Genomic DNA, 26264 nt, shown 5'->3' with positions numbered 1-26264 from the left:
TTATCTGTTTTCCAAGAATGTAAAGGCAATTTTAACACATTCCATTCAAAGTGCCATGCACTCAATTGGGAGAGTACAAGTGTAATTCCACCTTTTTGCACAGTTGGATTATAGGCGACATTCCTCTGATGAGGTTGACTTGACTCTCTGGTGAGTGCCTTTTGTTTTTAGTTTGGTGTGAGAGTTATTTTTATCATTGATGAGTACTCAATACCTTCTTCGCCTTCTATATTTGCTGTAGAATCAAAATATTTTATCGAACTATAAATGATGTTACTATATTAATTACATTAGTATTATACATCAGTTAATTTAGTATCAGTAGAATTTTGGTTTATCACTAGGAGGTATGGAAGCTCTAAAAACATAGTAAATGTTTCAGAATAAAGTAAATGGTGATAATGGAGTTATAAAACAGATTTTATACATTATACATTTTTTGATGTTCTAATTTAAAATATACATTTGTTCATATAATTTAAAATTGACAGATAAAATTGTATACATTTACCATGTCCAACATGCTAATGTGGAAATCTTTGTATTACTTTAAAGGACGGACCTTCGGGGGCACCACAGACCAAAAATTCCTACTAGGGGTCAGGATGGAAAGAAAACATACCCTCATTACCACCAATGTCAGAAGAGGGTTTTCCTTTGCGTCGCAGAAGAAGCATTACACCACATGATCAACCTGCCTGAGGAAATGGTTTGTGGCAGTGCAGGAGACAGAGCGTGCAGATAAATCCGTGACACCTTAGTCTGCACATATCACCATTACTATACGGGATGAAGTGGTTAGTGACTGCACAGAGGAAAGACAGGTGCCTTCAGAGACACCGGGAGGAGTGGGGGAGGCAGAGGCAGCAGAGGAGTGAGGGGCGCTGGGCCCTGAATGGCCTCAGGCCCAGGCCACCCTGGCCCGAGTGCCTCTGCTGGGTCCCACAAGGTCCCTTTCCGCACAGGTAGATTTTCCTAACCTTACGGTGCTTTTATATCTGAACACAGGATTTTGCAAGTATTACTGTGTTGTTTTGTAGACCAGGTAGTTCTTTCACCTCCCCCTTTGCCTATTCTTGGTAGGGAAAAGTGTGCAGTCAGAAGTGGTGATCGTGGACATCCTTGTTTTGTTCCTGATTTTAGTGTGAAGGATTTCAGTTTGTGACCATTTAGTATGATATTGGCTGTTGGCTTTTCCATAGATGGCTTCTCTCAGGTTGAGGTAGAGACCATCTATTCTAATTTTTTGTAAGGTTTTTATCATGAATGCATGTTGGATTTTGTTGAACACTTTTTCTGTATCGAGATGATCATATGGTTTTTGTCCTTGGCTCTATTAATATAGTGTATTACATTTCTTGATTTGTGTATGTTGAACCATCCCTGCACCCAATTTGAAAGTTAAGTGGTTTAAGCATCCTTCACTATTTTCACAACTTGGCAAGAGCTAAAATCTGAACCAGCAGTTCTTTGGAACTACTGCTCCGCGTCGACCGGAACAACCGCGGGGTCCCTTTCCCTTCCAACAGGGCCACGGAAGGAGCTGCCACTGCCCCTCATGTTGGCCAGGCGTCCAGAGGGAGCCGAGGCCTCGCGGGCAGCCCGAGACGCCCCACAGGGAGAGGAGGAGACAAAACAGAAGTGCGCCGCCGACCCCCAACCGCTGGTGACGGCAGCGACACAGCCCGGCTATTGTGCAGTGTTGACATCAGCAGTACCAGTTTGCTTTTCTTTGCCATGTATGAGGCTTATGTTATATTCTTCTGAAATCCAAAGACTGTACTACACAATTCTGTTTTGAAATGCAATATTTCATTTGGAATTTTTGCTTTGTTCCTGCTTACATTTCCTACCTAGTCAACTTGGGCTGTTACTAAATGTAACACTGAAAGGAAACTGGTAAACCAACTGTCGAATGTCATATTTCAATTAGTTTGGGAGACAGGAACAAGTCTGTTCACAACATCATTCGGTTTATTATTATATGAATAAGGACCTGGAGGCTGAGTTCCAGGATAAATTTCACAATCAAAAGCATAACTCCTTGCATCTGCAAGGGCATAAATTGTTATGCCATATTTTGAAGGTTTTGGGGGCACATACTGCCTGAAGCTACAGTGACCAAGAAATGCTACAAGATGTTCATCAATAGTCATGTATTCAGATAGTGTGTAAATTGTTTGACAATTACTCACAAATCTCTCAAACAATGAACGGACAGCAGCCAGATTATTAGTTCTTTTTCTTTCTTGGCAGGTGGTTTTGTCATCAAACCTCAGGCAATTTTGAAGGAAACCAAATCTCCTCAGTGTTATTGTTATTCTGTAAACCTCAAGCCCACACCCAAAGCTTTTCCGTAAGTCTTTTACATTCTTGTTATAACCAAGAGAAAGGCCTACTAAGTACAACAGACCTATGGATGCTTTCATTATAGCCAGTGAAGTATCATAATAAATACATTTTTGAGTATGGCTACTGGTGCATACAGAACATTTTATTTGTATTTCATACCATGCCTTGACAGTCAGAAGAGTGCTTTCTGGCTGTTGAAAGTTCGCTTGTGCTTTACTGCTTTTTAATGTAAGACTGATGGTATAGGATGAAGAATGTTTGGAAATGCTTGTGATAATTTTTTTTGCTGCTGAGGCTTTTCAACAGAATAAAATATCCTTCAGTACACTTGAGAGGAACATTCCAGAGAAGAAGAGAGAGACACCAAACAATGAATAACTATAATTAGGCAAATTTTCCACAGACGTCTAGGGCTTGAACTATTCAACTCTAACCTTCCAAAGTAATTAAAAAAAAAAAAGTTACAAACAGAAATATGGGGGATTGAAAATATGAGTGAAAGTATGGGTGGCACAAGTGACCAATGTGAAGACAAGAGTGTCAGAACTAAAGGACAAGGCTGTAATCAATGATCAATTATGGAGAGATACCTTAAAAACAACAAAGGCACATGAAAAATGGATCCAAAAGCTCCTAGATGACTAAAAGAGGATTAATAGAAGAGTAATTTGAATTAGTGAAAAGTCAAAAGACAGCATAAAGGGCATAAAAAACCTGTTTTACACAAGTAATAGCAGAAACTTTCCAAACATGGAAAATAATTGAACATATAGATAAGTGAAGCATATTAAACGTTGATAGTCATAATCAGAAAAAAACACTCCATAATAATACTTAATACTTAAAATACTGGTACTTAAAATACCAAAAATAAAACACAAAAACAGAATTTTAAAGGTTGCCAAAGAAAAGCAACGAATCATATATAATCACATATAAAGGAAAACCAATCAGAATTAGATTAGATTTCTCAACACAAACATTAAAGGTAAGGACAACATAGAATGAAATATTTCAAGCTCTAAAAGAAAAGAATGTCCAACCTAGACTGTTATATCCTGAAAAATTATCTTTCAAAATTGATGACAATACTAACATGATAAAGACAGCCTAAAAAAATTCATGACCACCACATCAACACTCCAAAATATTCTCAAGTATACCCTAAAAGCAGACAGTGAAGCTAACAAGGCCAAAAGGTCATCAATTAAGGGTTGGGCTAGCAATTAAGTAGAAGGAAAGACAGCAAACCAGCAACAGGAAATAAATACAACGACAGGAATAAGTCAACAGCTATCAATTTTAACAATGTAAATGGATCTAATTTGCCAATCAAAAGACATAGATAAGCGGAATAGATCAAGGAACAAAATCCAACAGTATACAAGAAACACTTTCAACACAAAAGGAAACTCACAAAATCGAAGGATGGAAAACAATACTGCATTCAGTGGGAACCTGAAAACAAGCAAGAGTAGCTATTCTATTTTCAAAGTGGATTTTAAGCCAACGGTGATCAATAGAGGTAAAGAAGGATATTACGTATTACTTTATTTATTTTTTGCTCAGATTCTTTTACTGGTACATTTTAGGTATAAAATACGTTTACATTTATTATTGGGTACTTGTACCTGGACATGATGCATCTTGGTTCTTATGTTTTCCCTATTCCCTGTCCTCCCTTCATCCCCTCCACCCTTCCTTATTTACAAAGACTTTGTTTCCAATTTTTCCTTTTCTCATAATTTTTCCTTTCCTTTCTTTCCTTTCCCCTTCCCCTCACACTTCCCCTATCCCTTTGAACCTTTTCTTCATATTTCAAATTATCAATTACTAATTTTAATCATTTTATTCCTTATTCACACTTTTAGTTTCTCACACCAGAGAAACTTATTGGTATTTACACGTGTGTCCTATTTATTTCACTTAAGAGTATAGCCTCAATATGCATCCATTTAGCTATAAATGCCTTTAGTTTCTCATTCTTTAAGGCTGAGTAGTACTCCATTTTATAAAAAAAAATACCACATCTTCTTTATCCAGTTTCCAGTTGATGGGCAATTGGGCTGTTTCCAAGCTTTAGCTATTACAAACTGTGCCGCTATAAACATGGGTGCACATATATCGCTGTGGTATGATTCTTTTAATTCTTTGGGGAAGATACCCAGTAGGGGAATAGCTGGGTCAAATGGGACCTCTAGCCCTAGTTGTTTGAGGTGTCTCCATACTGATTTCCACAGTGGTTGCACCAGTCTGCACCCCCACCAACAATGGAGAAGGGTTCCTTTCTCTCCACACCCCCGCCAGCATTTGTTATTTGTTGATTTCTTGATAGCAGCCACTCTTTCTGGGGTGAGGTGGAATCTCAAGTGTTGTTTTCATCTGCATCTCTTGAATGACCAGTGATGTTGAACATTTTTTCATACATTTATTATTTGCTGCTTTTACTTCTTTGTCTGAGAAATGTCTGTTCTTTTCAGATGCCCACTTTTGAACTGGGTCTTTAAATTTTTTTGGGGGGGGGTCTGATTTTTTAAAAGTTCTTTATATATTCTAGATAGTACGTCTGAGGTACAGCTGCTAAAATTTTTTGTAAGTTGTTTCTTAGCTCTGTTGGTGGTTTCTCTTGCAGTGCAGAAGCTTTTTAATAAGATTGCTGTGCCCAGACTGCGAAGTCCCAAAGACCACCAGGAGGCCGTTTCCGATGTAAGCACACGAGGGTCGTTTATTCAAGCTTAAGCAGGGACTCTCAATTGTCACCGACACAGCGGATTGAGATTGAGAGCCCCGAGTTCCAAATTAGCAGGGTTTTTATTGAGATTACAACAAGCTTTGGTCATTAGCAGCCATATGATTGGTTAACATTTAGCAAGTATGAAGTGTAGAATTTTGATTGGCTAGGCTCATTGGGGGTTGAAGGGGATTACGTATAGGTTTTTACAAGAAGAATGGGGACAAAGGTTAGTGGTCTACTGTCATGTACTGATGGTCAGCAGACATCCTGACTAATGGCCACGACCACCCTGTGTGGATAGTCAGCACGTTAACAGATTGTCCTATAGATAGTGGGCCCGGGACACTTGTTTCTAGGGCAAACAGATGGCTGAGTAATAAATTTAGGAATCCTGAGTTGTGGATTACGTCCTTTGTCCCAGTTCAAGCACAAATTTGAGAGAACAAAGGAGACTGCTTTATTTTGGACAAAATGGAGTCATTCCGGTCCCACATTCACAAAATGGAGTCACTTTTGGTCCCACAAGATGAGATCCCAACTGTTGATTCTTTCTGCTAGTTCCCGTGCTACTGAGGTTTTGTTCATAAAGTCTTTTCCCATGCCGATGTCTTCAAGAGTTCTACCTAATTTATCTTCCAGCAAGTTTAGTGTTTCTGTTTTAATATTTAGATCTTTAATCCACTTTGATCTTAGTTTAGTGCATGGTGATAGATTTGGGTCTAGTTTTAATCTTTGGCAGGTTGAAATCCAGTTTTTCCAACACCATTTATTAAATAGGCTATCTTTCCTCCAGTGAGGGTGGCATATTACTTTAAAAAAGCTATTTGGGCCAGGGATTTAGCTCAGTGGTTTTGCTGCCTGCTGCGCAAGTGCAAGGACCCGACCGAGTTTGATGCCCAGTACCAAAAAAAGAAAAAAAAGCTATTCAACAGGAAGAAATAACAAACATATATGCACAAAACCACGGTGCACCCAACTTCACAAAAGAAACCCTAATAAGACATAAAAGATCAGGTACACATCAATACAATCAACAAAGGAATATCAGGGTTGAATGAAACCTTTGAACACTACTTTCTCTAAAGTAGACCACATACTAGTTAAAAAAGCAAGTCTAAGTAAATGCAAAAGAATCAAAGTTTTGCCATTTATATTATCAGATCAGAATGCAATGAAACTAGAAACCAATACCAAAGGAAACCACAGAAACTATGTAAACTTATGGAAATTAAACAATGTACTTAAGAATAATCAATGGTGGGCTGGGGATTTAGCTCAGTGGTTCCGCCGCCTGCCTCGCAAGCACAAGGACCCGAGTTCAATCCCCGGTACCAAAAAACCCAAAAAGAAACCAAGAATAATCAATGGGTCACAGAGGAAATTAAGGAAGATATAAGACAGTTCCTAGAATTATGTAATAATTCCAGTACAACATACCAGAACTTATGGGACCCAATGAAAGTCCTAAAAGAGAAGTTCATAGCAGTGAATGTCTACATCTGAAATAAAGAACAAACCCAAATAACCTAATAATACATCTCAAGGTCATAGACAAATAAGAACAATTCAAACCCAGAGCTTGTACAAGGAAGAAAATTATAAAGAGGACAGTACAAATTAATGAAATGAAGACTAAAAGAACAATAAAAAGAATCAATAAATCAAAGAGCTGGTTCTTTAAAGAATAAATAAAACAGACACACCTTCACTCAATCTTACAAAAAAAGACATAAAAATCACAAATTAATGCAATTATAAATGAAAAAGGTGAAATTACAATGGACAATGCTGAAATCCAGACAATCATTAGTAACTACTTCACAAACATATATGCCAAAGAAATGGAGAACTCAGAAGAAATGGAAAGATTCCTGGATAGCCAAAACTGAAACAAGAAGACTTAAAAATCTCAACAAATCCAGTAACAGGCAACAAAATTGAAACAGTAATAAAAAAAAAACTACCAACTAAGAAAAGCCCAGGACCTGATGGATTCACAACTAAATTCTACAAGAACTTCAGAGGAGATCTAAAACCAATATTCCTCAAACTTTTTAATAAAATCAAAAGGGAAGTAGTAATTTCAAAATCATTTTCAGAAGGTTAAATTATCCCGATCCCCAAACCAGACAAGGATCTAACCAAAAAAAGAGCACTATATACAATTTCTCTAATGAGCGTAGATGCAAAAATCCTTAACAAGATACAGTCAAAACTTGGAGCCAGGGATTTAGCTCAATGCCCCCGCCTACCTCATAAGCCCAAGGCCTTGAGTTCGATCCCCAGTAAAAAGAGCTTCTGCACAGAAAGACAAACCACCAACAGAGTGAAGAGACAACGTACAATGTGCAAAACTTGGATTGTGATTAACTTGGTCTGTGAGTGTTCTGTAAGACTAGCAAACATTTTTAAGAAATTTTAACTTATTAAATGAGCAATGTCTTGCAATATGACCAGTACATTGCACCGAGCGTCACATGATCACAACTGGTTCCCCACCCGCACTGATATACAAGTACTTTCAATAAAAAGCAGAATAAATTACTCTCTCAAACCAAGGTTTTACTGTATTGGCAAAAAGAATGACAAATCATCAAAAAGTTCATACACCATGACCAAGCAAGCTTAATGCCAGGGATGCAAAAATGGTTAATCATATGCAAATCAATAAATGCAATTCATCACATTCACAGAAGGGGAAAAATCATATGATCTTCTTACAGATGCAGAAAATTCCTTGACAAAATCCAATGTGCACTCATGATAAAACACCTGAAGAAAACAGATCTTTATTATCTCAACACAGTAAAAGTCATTTATGACCAGCCTACTGCTAACATCATATTAAATGGGGAAAACCTGAGAGCCTTTCCTCTAAAGTCAGTAATACGAGACAGACGACTGTTACCATGACATCTGTTCAACATAGTACTTGAAATATTAGCCAGAGCAATCAGGAAAGAGAAAGAAATAAAAGAGATACCTACAGGAAAGAATAAAGTCAGAATATCATTATTTGCAGGTGATATGATCCTTTACTTACAAAACCCAAAAACTTCACCAAAAGATTCTTAACTGATAACCAAATTCAGCACTGTAGAAAGATACAAAATAAACACAAAATTCAATAGGATTCCTATGCACTAACATTGAACACACTGAAAACAATACCATACACAATAGCATCAAAAAATTTAAATACTTAGGTATTAACCTAACTAAAGAAGTGAAAAACTTCTAAAATGAAAATCACATCACTCTGAAAAAGGAAATTGAGAAGGACATCAGAAAATAAAATGAAGGGCCAGGGATTTATCTCAGTGGTTTCACCGCCTGCTACGCAAACACAAAGACCTGAGTTTGATCCCCGGTACCAAAAAAGAAAAAAAAAAAGAAAGAAAAAAGAAAATAAAATGATATCCTCTGTATCTGGATAGGCAGAAGCAACATAAAAAAATGGCTGTATTTCCAAAACTAATATAGAGATTTAATGCAATCCCAATGAAGATATCAATGTCATTTCTCATAGAGCTAGAGAAAATAGTCCTACAATTTATATGAAATCAGAAGAGACACATAATAGCAAAAGCAATCCTGGGTAACAAAAGCAAAGCAGTTGGCACCACAATCCCATATTTAAAGTTATGCTATAAAGCTACAATGATAAAAACAGCATGTACGGGCACAAAAACAGGCATGTAGATCAGGGGAACAGAACAGAAGAAGCAGACAGAAACCACCACAGGCAAATTCAGCTATTTGATCACTGAGAAAGGAACCAAAAATGTACACTGGAGGAAAGATAGCATCATTAATAAGTTGTGCTGGGAAAATTGGTTATCCACTTGCAGAAGATTGAGTCTAGATTCATATATCTCACCATATACTAAACCAAAGTCAAAGTGAATCAACGATCTAAATGTTAAAGCAGAAACAATCTGCTAGAAGATAAAATAGATACAACTCTTGAAGACATAGGCATAGGCAAGGATGTTCTGAATAGAACCCAAAAGGTACAAGGATTCCGAGAAATCAACAAATGTGATCAGAGCAAATTAAAAAGCTTTTGGACATCAAAGGAAACAACCAACAGAGAGAAGAGACAACATATAGAATGGGAAAAAATTTTTGCCAACCATTCCATGGACAGAGGACTGACATTAAGAATATGTAAGAACTCAAAAAAGTTAGATTCCCCCCACCCCTCAATAAAAGACCCAAGCATAAAATGAGCAACCAAAATAAACAGACATGTCTCAGAAAAAGAAAATGGCCAATAAATACATGAAAAGAATGCTCACCATCATGGCTGGTCATCAGAGAAATGCAAATTAAAACTACACTGAGACGCCATTTACCCTAGAAAGAAGGGACATCATCAAAAAATGTAGTAAGAAATGCTACACAGTATGTGGGGAAAAAGGAACTCTTCTGCACTGTTGGCAGAAATGTAAACTAATGCAACCAGTATGGAAATCAGTACAGATTCCTAAGAAAACTAAAAATAGAAATTCTATTTGACCCAGCTATCTGCCTCTAGATAACATCTCAAGAGAGTTAAAGTCATCATATTACAGGGATACACACACACTCATATTTTTAGCAGCACAGTTTATAAGAGATATATCTTGGGAACAGCATTTATGTCCATCAACAGATGAATGGATAAGGAAAACATGGTATTTATACACAACACCTCAATTTGATCTTTAGGACTGCATAGCACTCCATTGTGTATAAATAACACGTTTTCCTTATCCATTTACATTTATATGTAAATGGATGAAATTTGAGAACATAAGTGAAATAAGTCAGGCACATAAAGTAAAATATTGCATGGTTTCTCTTATGAAAAACTATACAATGGTAGACTGATTCATGATCTTAATTTGTTCTATGATTTTGGAAAAGATGGCCATGGTTGTGTTTGTGAACCGATCAAGAGTTTGCGAACAGAAACAAATTTTGCCAAACGCTTCTGTTTGTGAACCACAGTGCAAACAAAAGTGTTCATGAACCAAGGTACCACTGTATAGACATATTTATTTATATATATCTATGTATATCAAAACAAAGAATAAAACATGGGAAATAGGAAGTGGAAAGAACTTCAAATATTTCCCCAAATTACATGTTCCACTGTTTCAAAAGTATTTTAATATATATGCTAATTTGTTTCACTTATACTACTAGTTAATCTTAGTTCTTTGAAAAGAAACTTTGTGTTATTATCTCTTTTTTTTTAGTATTTGTGCTGCCGAAGCGAGCACTCTATTTCTTTTTTGTAAGAATCTTTTTGGTTTATGTCTTCTACTCTGAGTAACTACTTTGAAGATGATACACTGTGAATTAACTATTGTTATTCTCTTATTATTTTGTTATGAAATTTTGGTTCTTTATCATAAAAAAGGAAAAAAAGAAAGCAGAAAACTTTGTGTCTAGAGCACACTTTGGCTAATAAAATTTTCTTAAATAGGAGTTAACTTGGGTTTTTTTTTTGGTACGGGGATCAAACTTGGGACCTTGCGCTTGTGAGGCAGGCGGCAGAACCACTGAGCTAAATCCCTGGCCCTAAACTCAGGTTTTGAGACAGTCTTGTGTGAAGAATTCAGTTACTCTTTCTGACAAAATCTCAACTGCCATCTGAGGACCAACTAAAGTCCACTGTTGGAAGCAACATAGGTATTTCCTTTTTATATCCATCTGCTAAGAAAAACTGCCTAATGTCTGAAATTAAGAAATACAGGTACTCTGGGCCGGGGATTTAGCTCAGTGGTTTTGCCGCCTGCTGTGCAAGCGCAAGGACCCGAGTTCAATCTCCGGTACCAAAAAAAGAAATAGAGGTACTCAAACTATTTTGGGAAAAACTATACAGACAATTCCAAGGACCGAATAAGAGTATATAATAAGTTATATAATTGAATGAATTTATTTAAATTTCAAAAACAATCATTACTGACATTTAGGTTCTTTAAAGAGTTACCACATAAAGCTAAGCAAGATTTATGTTTTTAAAAAAACCTCTTTTTCAGGTAATGTAACAGGTAGTTGACCAGACTCATAGGCTCTGTCATTTCCTAAATGTGTGACCTTCATTATGTTGATGTAATTGCTTAACTCTTTGTTCTAACTTCCTTATCAGTCAACTAAAGTAACATAGTACCTCTAAATTGTAAGCACTCAATGAATATAGCTCTTACTTTTTTTCCTTTTTCTTTTTTTTTGTACCAGGGATCAAACTCAGGACCTTGAGCTTGCCAGGTAGGCGCTGCACAACTGTGCTACCCCTCCAGCCCTCTTAATCCCTTTCTTGAAGGCTTAAAGCGTCCATAGACATACACTTTCTTTATCAGTTTGTTTCCACTACACATCTTGTAGTAGAACCAGGAATTAAGTCTATCCCTCAATGAAAGATCTGCCATTCATTTCTCACCCTTGGGTCACCTTGTCAGCACCAAGCATCTGCTGGCTCCAGGGAACTGGCAACATTCTAGGAGCTTTTTGATCTTCAGATATGCCACTCACACTCTAAAGCTGTCACAATAGATGCAACAACTAGCTGGATTATAATGTTATTGTGATGCTCAACTGAAGCAGTACATATGAAGGCACTTTGAAGATTGTATAAAGCACCACTGCAGTGGAACTCTTTGATTATGATGCAAGTTTTTGGCACAAGCTTTTGGGCACATGTTAAAGATGAATACCAGCATGCCTGGATCTTCTTCAAAGCAAGTATGTTACTCATAGTGCCAGATGGTCTTTTAAAAAACTTTAGTTATACAAATGTCTTTTTATAAAGAGACATTGTATATAAAACAGCAATGTGTTCTATTATAAAACTTTCTCTTCCTAAATCCTACCTCTATGGAGAATACTATAACATGAAATATTTGGTATGTATTTTCCTTTAGACATTGCAGCTGCAAAAAGTTTTGGTTCATGTATACATTGAGTAGTGATCAACTCAGGATAATTAGCATATCTATTATCTTAAATTTTTACTACTTCCTTACGGTGACAAGATTCAAATTCCTTTCTTCTATTTTGAGATGAGTTTTAATAATTATTTCCAATAGTAACTTGGCATTTTCTAGTCCCAAACACATTTGATGAAGAAAGTGTTTATGCTATCTCTTAAAATACACATATTTAGGAACATTAGTAGCCTGTTAATAGCAGTTCTTAGAATACTGACTATAAATAATAAATTAAAGATATACCAAAAGATAATGTTTTAGGGCATTTTTCAAGTGAGATTCTACACATGAAACAGTATAATTTTTCAGGAATGTAAATTATGCGTAATAAAACACATCTTATTTAAAAAAGAGCTATCTATATTTATATTGTAAAGCAGAACAGTATAAATAGGATATACTAAAATAGCTACTTACCAAGGTACAGATTGAAACACTGAGTCAAGACCTCATAATATCTTAAACGCACTATCTTTTGAATTAATCACTTAAAATTTCTTATAACAAAAGTCTCAATGTAGTATGGCCTCAAAGTGATTTAACATATAGAAAACAAACACAAAAGCAAAACCCTGTGGTATTGCAACTTCCAATTATAAGTACATCAGATCTCCAACAAAAGTACTATTGAGGGGCTGGGGATTTAGCTCAGTGGTGCCGCCACCTGCCTCACAAGTGCAAGGTCCCAAGTTCCATCCCCGGTTCAAAAAAAGTACTATTGACCTCAGAAGTTAAAAATAAAATTTTGTTGTTAAAGGATAACAAGCAGTGAGAAATTCTTGAGAAACCCCAAATAATGAAAACAATTAATATAGAAGTGCACATGGTGATTTTAAGTGATCAGTCTGCTCTGGGAGGAAAAAGCAGCCCTCACTAGGAGTTAAAGCTATAACGGGTAAGGTGCTCAGTGAGGCAAATAAAAAATCACAAAGGCAGTAGCTGAAAGGGATAGTTTAAAGCAGAAAAGGGAAAAACCACAAAGTCAGAAGTAGCACGTAGGACACCAGCAGACAGGGGAAACAGTAATGTTGACATCACTCATGAAGAATAATACTATCTGGGTGTTTAAAAACCAATTTGAATTCAGAAGGGCATTATGGCCAACATACACTAATATGAGCAAAGGACAATCTAGTACCTGGGTGTGGTAGTGGTATTTACTAAGGATGAAGACATATCAAAAAAGTGGAGTTCAGTTGTAAAGACTGAAACACATTCACTATTTGTTTTATGGTACTTGGGTCCTTGTAGTTTGCAAGGAAGGTGGCGGAACCACTGAGCTAAATCCCTGGTCCTCACATTCACTATTTATCTATTCATTTATCTATTCAATACTGTTTACATTTTATGTAAGTAGAAGTCTGATAAGCATATGAAACTGGGTGAATTATATTTTCTGAGGCAACTTTTATTATTTCAAAGACAAATAAAATAGAGAAGGTACAAGTAATTGATACAAAAAGCAGCTATATTCTGGCCTTTCCTGAGACTTCATCAGACTAATGTTGTCACATGTTTTCTAAATGCAAATGAAGATCCTTTTCACATGAAGGTGTTTATTTTAGTAAAACTTGTCAAATTCCACCATGAGAGATCTTAGTGAATCTAACCCAAAAGAAGACAAGCTGCACATCTGTGCATTTGATGAATGAAAACTGTAATTATCATACAGCTTCCAAGGTGGTATAAATTTATCAGTGGCTTATAGAGCAAAAGTAATGATTAGATAGTCAGAAAACATGTCTACCCTTTGGTTCAGTCATCATTTTAAAAAACATTTTAATTTTATTGGTACATTTTAGGTATACAATATACTGACATTCATCATTGGAAATTTGCACCTTTACATAATCTCTCTTGGTTCTCATTTTTTCCCCATTCCTTTGCCCTCCCTTCAACCCCTCTATCCCTCCCTCTTTACAAAGACTGTTTCCATTTTTTAATTTTCTCGTATTATTTCCATTCCCTTCTTTCCTTTCCCCTACCCCTCTCACTTCCCCCTCCCCTTTGCCCCTTTTCTTCCTATTTCACATTATCTATTATACCATTTAGTCCTTATTTACACTTTCAGTTTCTCACACCAGAGAAACTATTCAGTATTTACACAGTGTGTCCTATTTATTTCACTTAAGAGTATCGCCTCAATGTGCATCCATTTAGCTATAAATGTCTCTAATTTCTCATTTTTTATGGCTGAGTAGTATTCCATTTTATAAAAAAACCCACATTTTCTTTATCCAGTCTCCAGTGGATGGGCATTTGGGCTGCTTCCAAGTTTTACCTATTACAAATTGTGCTGCTATGAACATGGGCGCACATATATCACTGTGGTATGATTCTTTTAATTCTTTGAGGAAGATCCCCAGCAGGTGAATAGCTGCGTCAAATGGGACTGTTATCTCCATACTGATTTCCACAGTCGACACTCCCTCCAGCAGTGGAGCAGGGTTCCTTTTTCTCCACAGCCCCGCCAGCATTTGTTATTGCTTGATTCCATGATAGCAGCCATTCTTTCTGGGGTGAGGTGGAATCTCAGCTTGTTTTCATTTGCATCTCTCGAATGACCAGTGATGTTGAACATTTTTTCATATGTTTATTTGCTATTTCTAGTTCATTGTGTGAGAAATGTCTGTTCATTTCAGATGCCCGTTTTTGAATTGGGTCTTTAAATTTGTGAGGTCTGATTTTTTTTAAGTTCTTTATAGATTCTAGATAGTAGACCTTTATCTGAGATAAAACAAGTGTAATTTTTTCCCACTTTGAGGGCTGTGTCTTCACACTGTTGGTGGTTTCTCTTGCTGTGTAGAAGCTTTTTAATAAGAAGAGATCCCACTTGTTGATTGTTTGTGCTAGTTCATGGGCAACTGAGGTTTTGTTCATAAAATCTTTTCCTACACCAATGTCTTCAAGAGTTCTACCTAACCTTTGTTCCAGCTGGTTCAGTGTTTCTGTTTTAATATTTAGATCTTTAATCCATTTTGATTTTATTTTAGTGCATGGTGAGAGATATAGGTCTATTTTTAATCTTTGACAAGTTGAAGCCCAATTTTTCCAGCACCATTTAGTAAAGAGGCTATCTTTCCTCCAGTGAGGGTGTTTGGCTCCTTTGTCAAAGATGCGGTGGTTGAGTGTGTCTGGAGTTGTTTCTGCATCTTCTAATCTGTTCATGGAAAGTATTCTTTTTTTTTTTTTTTTTGGTACCAGGGATCGAACTCGGTCCTTGCGCTTGCACAGCAGGCAGCGAAACCACTGAGCTAAATCCCCAGCCCCATGGAAAGTATTCTTGAAGAACGTTTATTTCTTCAAGTGGGAGAACCTTAAATAAGTATCTATACACTTTACAGTTATTGATTAAGCTCCACATGTGCAAAACAGTGACATAAAATATCTAAGAACACAGAGTAGTTTTGGAGTCTGGCGGATTGACTTGGATTCCTGGTTTTGATACTGAAAGCTTGGGCAACTTATATGGCCTGACAGAATGATGTCTGTCAAATAATATGTACAGTCAACATTTTATATACCCAAGTATTGTATTCCTATTTATATTTCTATCCTGAAAAACCAGTACGTTAACTAATAATATTATCATCCTTCTGCCTGCTACTGCTATCTCACATATTCCACTCCTAAACTAGAATATTATTCATAAGACACTGCTGAACCTCTATCTGAATACTATATAAAATTCTGTATTGCTGCTGAAATGTATCAAAAAATAAACATAAAATACGGCTCAGGGAAATGGTACATTATCACATGACAATATAACAATCCAGTTCTATAAAGAAGGATTTGTAAATGTTGGTATAAAACGCTCTTTATATAAAGAACGAATGAAAAATTTCTTGAAATGGTGGAGGGTATTTCACCATTTCTTTTAACACAGTTACCACCAAAGAAATACAAAAGCAGCTACAAGGAGTAGCCTATTTTGCATGCAAAAGATACTATTAATAGAAAATAAACAAATGATCCAAAAGCAAGCTGACTACAAGTGACATGGAGAAATTAAACTCCAAGTTAGTTACTGAAATCAGACCCTATATGGGCTGTTTCTCTGGATTTTCTCTATCTCCATCTATAGGTGTATCTAACAGCACAAAACCGTGTCTTGTAAGGATAATATTGAGTTAATATGAAATGACTATGATTGGGATACTTTAAGGAGTTATGTGATTACATAAAAAACTTACTAAAAATGAGAAAATATAAATTATGTTTATGAGAAAATGTCTCAACCCCAAATGCCTTTTAAAAAATATATAGGCTGGGATGGACCCATGTCCTTCTGGACCTGATGGACCAGCACGTTGGCCCCATATCAACTCTATTCCTGTGGACTGTGGATTCTATGGCTGGGTGCAGTCCTCAAACTCTGAGCTGGCTCTACATTTTCTTCTCAATCTTTTTTTTTGGTACCAGAGATTGAACTCGGGACCTTGCACTTGCGAGGCAGGCAGCAGAACTACTGAGCTAAATCCCCTGCCCTACTTTTTGCTTCCCTTTGGCATGAGAAGGAAGTACAGGCTAACTAACCAACCTGATTGTGGATGAGTCCAACAATGGGGGTGGGGTGGGCGCAGAACCCAAGGAGAAAGTTCAGACATGGTCAGCAGCTTCAGGAATCCCAGTATTACTCTCCCAAAGTGACTGGGTAAAAGGCAACCCCGTGAGATCACAGCAGAGAGGGTGCACATTAGAAACAGACCCTCTGAGAAGTTTAACCTCAGGCCAGAAAGGATACAGTCCCTGCCCTCCGTAGTGAGGAACCAGGCCTGGAGAGAGCTGACATTAGGTCCAGCAGTCTGCTTGAACCCCAGTCCTAAGGCCTACAGTCAGGAGACACCAAAGGACTGACTTCTTTTTCCTATCCAACACAAACAAGGATACAACTTCCACAATTACAACAGCCTAGGGTGAATAAACAGATGGACCTCTGGAAGGGCACTTCACAAATCCATAGGCTCTAAAGCTATATGGAGAAAACTGAGATTTCTGGGATTCTAACACTGCAGATCCGTAAAAGAAACTACTCATTCAAAAACACAGAGGGCTGGGGATTTAGTTCAGTGGTGCCGGGCCTGCCTGGCAAGCGCAAGGTCCTCAGTTTGATCCCTGGTATAGGGGAAAAAACCAAAACAAAACAAACAAATAAAAACACAGAGGAACTTTTCTGACTCAATCATTTCATATTTTTTATTAGTTCTTCTTTCCTTAATAGGTTTTTTCTCTTTTTTCTTTAACATTGTTTTCATCCTTATCTTTCTTCTTTTTTTTTTTGGTACTGGGAATTGAACTCAGGTCCTTGCGCTTGCACAGCAGGCGGGGAAACCACTGAGCTAAATCCCCGGCCCCCTTATCTTTCTTTTATTTCCCAGATTTTGCTCTGTTTTTCTTATATCTTCCTTTTATTGTTTGTTCTATTCTATGACTGTTTTCTATGATGAATTTCCTTTTTCTCCTCAACAGGATCCCCCATTTCACTTTTCTCCTCATCTTCTATTAATTTTTCAAAAAATATTTTTTTCATTTCCTGGTTCCCCATTCCTCTACCTTAAATATTATAACCATTAAATTTTATGAATCTTTAGACAACTAGTCAACTCTAAACTATTACCTTTGAATACTATTCTATTGTTAATGAAGGTAAACTTGTTCCACTTAGTAGATATTTACTAATGTTCAATATTTGGTTTGTCTTAGTGTTTATATTACGATTACAGATCTCTTTTCTGTGGCTAAGGGTGGTACATTACTGGTTCATTGGGTATGTTGGTATTTAGCTAATCTTTGATGCTACTATTCATCACTAATTTTATTACTATAGCCCAAGGTGAAATAGCTGTTGCCATTAATTATTTTTCTCTGGATGCCAATATCTGGATTGCCTTTGTGTCATTAACAATACCGTGGCCCATTCCTGGAGAAAAGGGTACTGGGGCAAATATGCTACAGCCCTCCCTACCAAATAAATGGAGGTGGCTGGATCAGAGACAAAGGCCACTAGTTAGCCTTACAAAAAGGGCATCGATAGACGTAGACATTAATTAAAGAGGTTTCCATATCAGTAACAACACTTTTCATCAACACACACACATACTCATGCCCCCAAAAATAGAAACATGAGAAGAAAAGGCAACAGACTGCCATGAAAAACTCTCAACTCCTCTAAAGCTGACCAACGGGGCATAGAAGGGGAGGAAATCCATAACCACACAAATGAACTATTCAAAAGGATAACACAGGAGACAACAAAACAGATCAACAAAGTGCTTGGTAAACTCAAACAAGATATAACTAACAGATAATAAACAAAATGACCTGTAAGTCTACAGAAGACACTAATAAAAAGCTAATAAAAAGTGATCTGAACAAATGATACAAAACATTAATGACCATCTTAGAAAAGAACCTAGAGTCCATAAAAAGGTGCCAAATAAAAATTTACTGAAAAGTCTATTGAAAGTATGCGTAGCAGAAATGACGAATCTGAGGACAATGTGTCAGAGTAACCAATTAATGAGAGACACCTTAAAAACAATAAGAAAACATGAAAAAGGGACTAACTGCTGCTAGATGACTAATATAACATTAACTGAAATTAGTGAATAATCAGAAGATAGCACAAAGGGCAGAAAATCTGCTTGCTGAAATAACAGCAGAAATCAAAATGAGAAAAGCACTTAACATACAGACATTCAAAGCATATAGAACCCCAAATAGCCATGATCAGAAAAGAACCTTTCCACAGTGCATCATAGTGAAAATCCCCGAAGTCCATCACAAGCACAGAATCTTAAAATCTGTTACAGAAAAGCAATCTATCACTTATAAAGTAAACCCATTAGAATTACACAGACTTTTCAACACAAACCTTAAAGGCCAGGAGAGCTTGGAGTGAAATGTCTGAAGCCCTAAAAGAAAACCACTTCCAACCCAGACTGACACATCCTGCAAAACTATCTATTAAAACTGATGGAGAAATAAGGTATCTCTATGACAAAGAGCACCTAATGAAATTCATGATGACCAAAAAATTCTAAAAAATATCCTAAAAAGCAACAACGAAGCTAGCAATGATGAAAGATCTCATAGAATGAATGATACAGGTAGGGGGAGCAGTTAAGTAGAAGGAAAATAAAGGGAATCAGCAAAAGAAAAATAATGCAATGACAGGAATAAATAAATTACATTTAAGCATTGACTCTCAATGTGAATGGTCTCAATTCCTCAATCAAAAGATTAAAATTGGCAGAACAGATCAAATAGCTGGGTGTGGTGGTGCATGCCTGTAATCCCAGCACTTGGGAGGCTGAGGCAGGAGGATTACCATATGCTCCAGGCCAGCCTGGGCTACATTGTGAGACCCTGTCTCATAAAATCAAAAAAACCCTAATAATAAGATAAATACAAGAAACACATATAAACAAAAAAGAAATTCATAGACTAAAAATGAAAGGACAGAAACAATATTCTAAGCAGTAAAAACCTGAAAAAAAGCTGGAGTAGCTATCCTATTTTCAAATGAAGTAGACTTCAAGCCGAAACTGATCAAATAAGGCAAAGGAGGTCACTACATATTGGTTAAGGGAACAATTCAACAGGAAGAGATAACATTAATATATATGCACCAAACGATGGTGTATCCAACTTTATAAAATGTCCTATGGGACCTCAAAGATCAGATAAACATAATTATCTGTCAATTTGGTTTTTTTGGTATTGGAGATCAAACTTGGGTCCTTGTGATTGCGCAGCAAGGTGGCAAAACCACTGAGCTAAATCCCTGGCCCTATCTGTCAATTTGTAAACCCACTGTTATAAACAGACATATCAATTAAACAGCACAAATCAATAAAGAAATATCACAGTTAAACAAAACTTTTGAAAAATTGGACTTAATAGATATCTACAGAGTGTTTTACCCAACACAATATACACTATTTTCAGGAGCACTGGGAACTGTCTCCAAAATAAATCACATACTAACAAAACACCCTTAAGTAAATGCAAAAGATTAAAAATAATACCATGTATATTATCAGATCACAGCAACATAAAAGCAGAAATCAATAGCAAAAGACCATAAAAATTATACAAACACATGGAAACTAAACAATACCTACTGAACAAATCAAGTAAGAAATAAACAGTCCCTCAAATTAAACAACAATGCCAGAACAACATACCAGAACTTATGGGACACAGTGAAAGCAGTCCTAAGGGGGAAATTTACAGCAATAGTCCACATTACAAAAACAGAGCGAGCCAAAATAAATAACCTAACAATGTATCTCAAGATCCTAGAAAAACAAGAACAATTGAAATCCAAAGCTAGTAAAAGGATGGAAATTATAAAGGTCAGAGCAGAATCAATGAAATCAAGACAAATAATACAAAGAATCAATGAATCAAAGAGCTGGCTGTTTGAAAGAATGAACAAAATAGAATAACCCTTAGCCAATCTTAGGGAAAAAAAAAGAAAGAACCCAAATCAATACAATTAGAAATGAAAAAAGGGAAATCACAATAGACAATGCCAAAATCCAGAAGATTATTAGCAATTATTCCACAGACCTGTATATAATAAATTTCAGAATCTGGAAGAAATAAGATTCCTAGATACATTATGAATTACAAAAAGTGAACCAAGATGGGCCGGGGATTTAGCTCAGTGGTTCTACTGCCTGCCTCGCAAGCTAAGGACCCAAGTTTGATCCCCGGTACCAAAAAAAAAAAAAAAGTGAACCAAGAAGAAATAAAAACCCTGAATAATCCAATAACAGGTGATGAAACTGAAGCAGTAATAAAAAGCTACTAAGAAAAACCCAGGTCTGGATGGATTTGCTGCTGAACTCTACAAAAAATTCAAGGAATATCTAACATCAATATTCTTCAAGCTCTATAATGAAACTGAAAGGAAAGTTATTTATGGAAGCTAGCATTACCATGATTCCAAAACCAGATGTGAACAAAGAACTATAGGCCAAAAAAGAGAACTACAGGCCAATTACTTTAATGAACACAGATGCAAAAATCCTCAACAAGTTACTGGGAAACTGCATGCAACAAATCATCAAAAAGATCATACCTCATGACCAAGTAGGCTTCATCCCAGGCATGCAAGGATGGTTCACCATTTGCAAATCAGTAAATGCAATACATACATTACACAGACAGAAGGATAAAAATGACATGATCATTTCAATTGACAGAAAAAGCCTTTGACAAAATTCAACATCAATTCATAATAAAAACAATGAAAATAGGTATAGAAGGACCTTATCTGAATCTGATAAAAGCCATTTATGACAATACTATCACCGACATCATATTCAATGAAAAAAATTGAAAGCTTTCCCTCTAAAATCAGGAACAAGACAAGGATGTCCATTATCACCACTCCTGTTCAACATAGTACCTGAAACATTAGTCAGAGTAATAAGGAAAGAAAAAAATAAAAAGGAATATGTACAGGAAAGAAAGAAGTCACATCATCATTATTTGCAGAAGATAAGATCTTCTACGTAGAAGACTCAAAATAGTCTACCAATAGACTCCTAGAATTAACAAATAAATTCAGCAAGTTAGTTGGATACAAAACCAACACAAAAAATCAATAGCATCCCTGCACCAATAATGAATTTGCTAGAAACAAATTAGGAAAAAAACACCATTCACAAGAAAAATTAAATACTTAGGAATCAACCTTATCAAGGAAGTGAAAAACCTCAACAAAAACTACAGTACTCTGAAAAAAAAAAATCAAAGAGGACATCAGAAAATGGAAAGATATCCTCTGTTCCTAGATAGGAAGAACTAATATAGTCAAAATGGCCACACATCCAAAACTGATATACACATTCAACACAATTCCAATGAAACTACCAATAGCATTCTTCACAGAACTAGAGAAACAATCCCAAAATTCATAGAGAACCAGAAGACACTCAGAATAGTAAAAGCAATCCTGGATAATAAGCAAATCTCGAATTTGAAAATATATTACCGAGCAGCAGTGATAAAAACAGGATGATACTGACACAAAAACAGACATGTGGATCAATGGGGCAGAATAGAGGATGCCAACCCTGAGCAAATTGAACTATTTGATCTTTGACAAAGGGGCCAGAAACATACACTGTAGGAAAGATAGCCTTTTTAATAAATGTTGCTGGGAAAACCAGTATTCGACATGCAAAAGATGGACTCTAGAACCATATCTCTCACCATGTACTAAACTAAAATCAAAATGGGTTAAAGATCTAAATGTTAAAACAGAAACACTTTATCTGCTGTAAGATAAAATTGGTAAAACTCTCTAAGACAAAGGGGTAAACAAGGACTTTGTGAACAGACTCGTTGACCAGTAACTAGTACCAAGAATCAACACATGGGATTGTATCAAATTAAAAACCTTTTAAACAGCAAAAGAAACAACACAACAGATCGAAGACACAACATACATAATTAGAAAAAATGTTTACCAGGTGTTTCTCAGAGAACTAACACCTACAATACATAAAGAACTTAAAAAAAAAAAAAGAGCCCCCCCCCCCAAACATCAATCAAAAAATGGGTAAGTGAAATGAATAGACACTACTTGGAAGAAGTACAAAAAGCCAATAAATACATGAAAAAAAATGTTCAACACTGCTGGCCATTAGAGAAATAGAAATGGAAATAATACTGAGATTCCATCTTTCTCCAGCAAGAATGGCTAACATTTAGAAATCAAATAACACCAAACACTGGAGAGGCTGTGGTGAAAAAGGAATCCATTTATAAACAGTATAGAGATTCCTCAAAAAACTAAAGCTACAAATTCAATTGGGCCCATCTATTCCCCTCTTAGATATTGTCCCATATGAGTTAAAGACATATTACAGTGATATGCACAACTCATAATAGCTAAATCTTGGAAGTGGCCTCTATGTCCATCAACATATGAATAAAGAGAATGTGGTATTTAAACATAATGGAGTACTATTCTGCCTTAAAGCAAGATAAACTTGGGTCATTTGTAGGAAAACGAGTACGCTTTAAGAACATAATCTTAAGTGAAATAAATTAGACACAAACTTAAATATAGCACAATTTCTTTTATATGATGAAGGGAACATAAAAAGAGTTACTCAGATTCATGTGACTGAAGTGTGACCTCTCTATGTGGCGGGCTCAAGGAGGACTGGCTACCCTCCAAGAGTCTGACCTTGTGGGAATAAACATTTTAATCTGAAATATTTGGTACAAGGACTCTGTCCCAGCTCTTAGCCAGATCCAAGAGCAGACAGACAGACTCCTTCTATGACACCATATGCCTTACTGGCATGAGGCCACCTTTGTGTAACATGACATATAAGCTAACGGAAAAAAAGAGGACTTTGGGAGACTCTTAGAACCCCACACAGGGATTCTGCTCAGCAAGACCCTCCCTGACCAACTGCTGTATTGGATTTCCCCTGCTGTCCACCCCCATCCTGGGGATTGAACCCAGGTCCTTGGCAGTAAACTAGATCCCCAGCCCTTTAAATTTTATTTTGATACAGGGTCTCTAAATAGCTAAGTTGCCCAAGCTGGCCTTGAAGTTGTGATCCTTTTGGCTCAGCCTCCCAGAGCACTCAGATTACAGGCATGTGTCACCACATCCAGCTTAAAATGGTCTGTTCTAGGCAAACATCAATTAACAAACTAGATTTGATTTTTACTAGTGTCCAGTTAAAAACTATAGAAAGATATTCATTCTTGCTTAAATGTGTTAAATATGGTTAACATAATAATCCTGTATTTCATATTATGATTTTGATTAGCAAAAGAAAAACCACAGAATAACAAATTTTTGACTGAAATGCTACTTAGTGCTCTCATGGACATTCTCTAATCTCCTCCATACTTTATCCTGTCTTCCAAAAGTTTGTCATAAGTAATCCTAATTTTCAAAATGAAGCACTTGTATCAGTTATTGTATTTTTATGTTTAAAGTCTTCATTCTCTTCATTTAAACCTAATTGACATTTTGAAGAGGTAATATCATCATATAGTTCAAAAATTTAAGTTGCAAAATAACTGTATCCCTCCCCTAAATTAGTATGTTGAAATTCTTTTTTTTTTTTGGTACCAGGGATTGAACTCAGGACCTTGTGCTTTTGAGGCAGGCGACAGCACCACTGAGCTAAATCCCTGGCCCAGTATGTTGAAATTCTATCCCCCAATGTTATGGTATAAGGAAGTGTGGTAACTGGGTAATGAGGGCAGAGCCCTTTTGAATGGAATTAGTTTTTTGTTTGTCTGGTTTTTTTGAGACAGGATCTCAGGCTGGCCTTGACCTCACTATGTAGCCCAGGCTGGCCTCCAATTTGCAGAGATTTTTCTGCCTCAGCCTCCCAAGTGCTGGGATTACAGGCATGCACCACCATGCACAGCTCTGGAATCAGTACCTTTATTCAATGGTCTCTGGACAGCTATCTCATTCTCTCTCCCACGTGACAGGATACAGCAAAAGTTGTCAGTCTGCAACAAAGAAAGCCCTCACCAAAGCCTGACTATGCTGGTGCCCTGATCTCAGACTTCTAGCTTTCAGACTGTGCGAAATAAATCTTTGCTGTTTCTGAGTCACTCAATCTATGATACTTTTTTATAGTATGTGTTAGTTACTTTTCTCTTGTTGCTGAGACAAAATACTTGACACCCAAAGTTGGAAGGGAAGGGGTTTATTTGGCTTACAGTTTGTAGAAGTTTCAGTCCATAATTGGCCTACTCTAAAGCAGGGGTGACAAACAGGCACAGCAGAGCAGAAACAATATGGTGAGCACAAGGTAGCAAAAGTAACAACAGTGAGCTGCACTACGTCTTTTTACCTTTTATCCCATCCAGACTACTGGGATTAGGGCAATGCTAAACCATTCATTCACATGCAGTGGTTTAGTAATCACATGCCCTTAATCCCAGCATCATACATTCCAGATTCAGCTACCTCTGACCGAATGAGGTTTTGGGGGGACATCCAGCCCCAAACCATAATATAGTATTTTCAAGAGGTATATATAGTCTTCCATTTAATCCTACTTCCCAGTTACCTGGCTTCTTTCTCTAAAGACATTGAGGGATTGGGCTGGGGATTTAGCTCAGTGGTGCCCCTGCCTGCCTCACAAGCGCAAGGTCCTAAGTTTGATCCCCAGTACCAAAAAAAAAAAAAAAAAAGACTTTGAGGAATTGTTTTTTCACACATGCACAGGCAGTATGTATTTGGGTAAAGAGAACCTTAACTTCCTCACATCTGAACAACAATGGTAGCACATTACACACAGATCAGTACCTTTTCCACTAGATATCTCTTGTAAACATATCATTCTACAAAATTGTACCCTTGAGTTTTGTGGCTCAAAGGTCTTCTAATGCAAAAATGTACTATAATTAATGTTAACATCCCTAAGTCATTTAGTTTTCCCCCTTATTCTTTGCAATGAATGAAATTACAATGAACAGTACTAAAGATATGCCATTTCTAGATTTTTCATGTAGGCGGATACTTTTATTTTAGACATTATATGATGTGACTGGTCAAAAACAGCTAAAAAAAACTACCTTAGTTTCCATGTTGAGGAGATGAAGCCCTTTTATATTAACTCCTACATACACAGGGATGACTTTATGATTGCTGGGGCTTGCCTTCGTGAATATCTGCCCAGTGAAAAAAGCTGCTCCGTATGTAGGAATTTCCCAACAATTCTGTAAGAACATGCGCTGCAGGTGGTGCATTTCTTTACTAATGCCCTCACTTGTACTAAGATTCTAAAAACAAATAAGGTAAAATAAAAACAAAAGAGATGAGAATTGTACCTTTGACTGACATAGGTCAAATAAGCAATTTTTAAAACCAAGGTTATTCCCAATGAAGAAAATTATGGCACATAACCCAACTTTTTTTGTTTTTAATATTAAAAATATTGTCTATTCTATAAGATTTTAAGTGTTTCCAGGGCAGGAATAGTATATTATTTCAAATTTTTATCTCTGATCCTGGATTACTTTTTTTTTGGTACCAGAGATCGAACTCGGGACCTTGTGCTTATCTCTGATCCTTATCATAGTATTCAACATATAGAAGGTACTCGGTAATCTACATTACTAAAAATAAAATATCACTACTTTCAGTTTCTGGTAGTGTGAACTAAAAGACCCATTTTTAATTTCAG

The 26264-nt window shown here is 36.5% G+C and overlaps 2 protein-coding genes across 9 annotated transcripts in view; one reads left to right on the top strand and one right to left on the bottom strand.

Annotated features, from left to right (window-relative positions):
• The window catches only part of LOC147829672 (uncharacterized), a 76558-nt gene extending 50899 nt beyond the window's left edge, over nucleotides 1-25659 (top strand). For 2 of the 5 annotated variants that reach the window (XR_015448660.1, XM_087204483.1), the window contains one exon: nucleotides 556-25659. Coding sequence is in view for 2 of the 5 variants with exons in the window: in XM_087204483.1 (XP_087060609.1) it covers nucleotides 556-597 (42 nt within the window). In the remaining 3 variants the exon portion in view is untranslated. The remainder of the gene's footprint in view (nucleotides 1-555) is intronic. The other 3 variants (XM_087204482.1, XR_015448659.1, XR_015448658.1) reach the window with 3 other exon arrangements.
• Nucleotides 1-26264, bottom strand: part of Krit1 (KRIT1 ankyrin repeat containing) — a 57931-nt gene that overhangs the window by 6558 nt on the left and 25109 nt on the right. For 3 of the 4 annotated variants that reach the window (XM_004862376.4, XM_087204475.1, XM_087204476.1), the window contains one exon: nucleotides 25654-25860. The exons of the other annotated variant lie outside the window; for it this stretch is intronic. In XM_004862376.4, coding sequence (XP_004862433.1) covers nucleotides 25654-25860 — 207 coding nt within the window. The remainder of the gene's footprint in view (nucleotides 1-25653; nucleotides 25861-26264) is intronic. 4 annotated transcript variants of the gene reach the window in all.

This window comes from Heterocephalus glaber, unplaced genomic scaffold (genome assembly GCF_053883595.1).
Source record: "Heterocephalus glaber isolate CG9 unplaced genomic scaffold, H.glaber_assembly_v1.0 deba00000546, whole genome shotgun sequence".
Lineage (NCBI taxonomy): Eukaryota > Metazoa > Chordata > Mammalia > Rodentia > Bathyergidae > Heterocephalus > Heterocephalus glaber.
The sequence above is the reverse complement of the archived record's forward strand: the minus strand, read 5'-3'. Positions and strand labels throughout refer to the sequence as shown.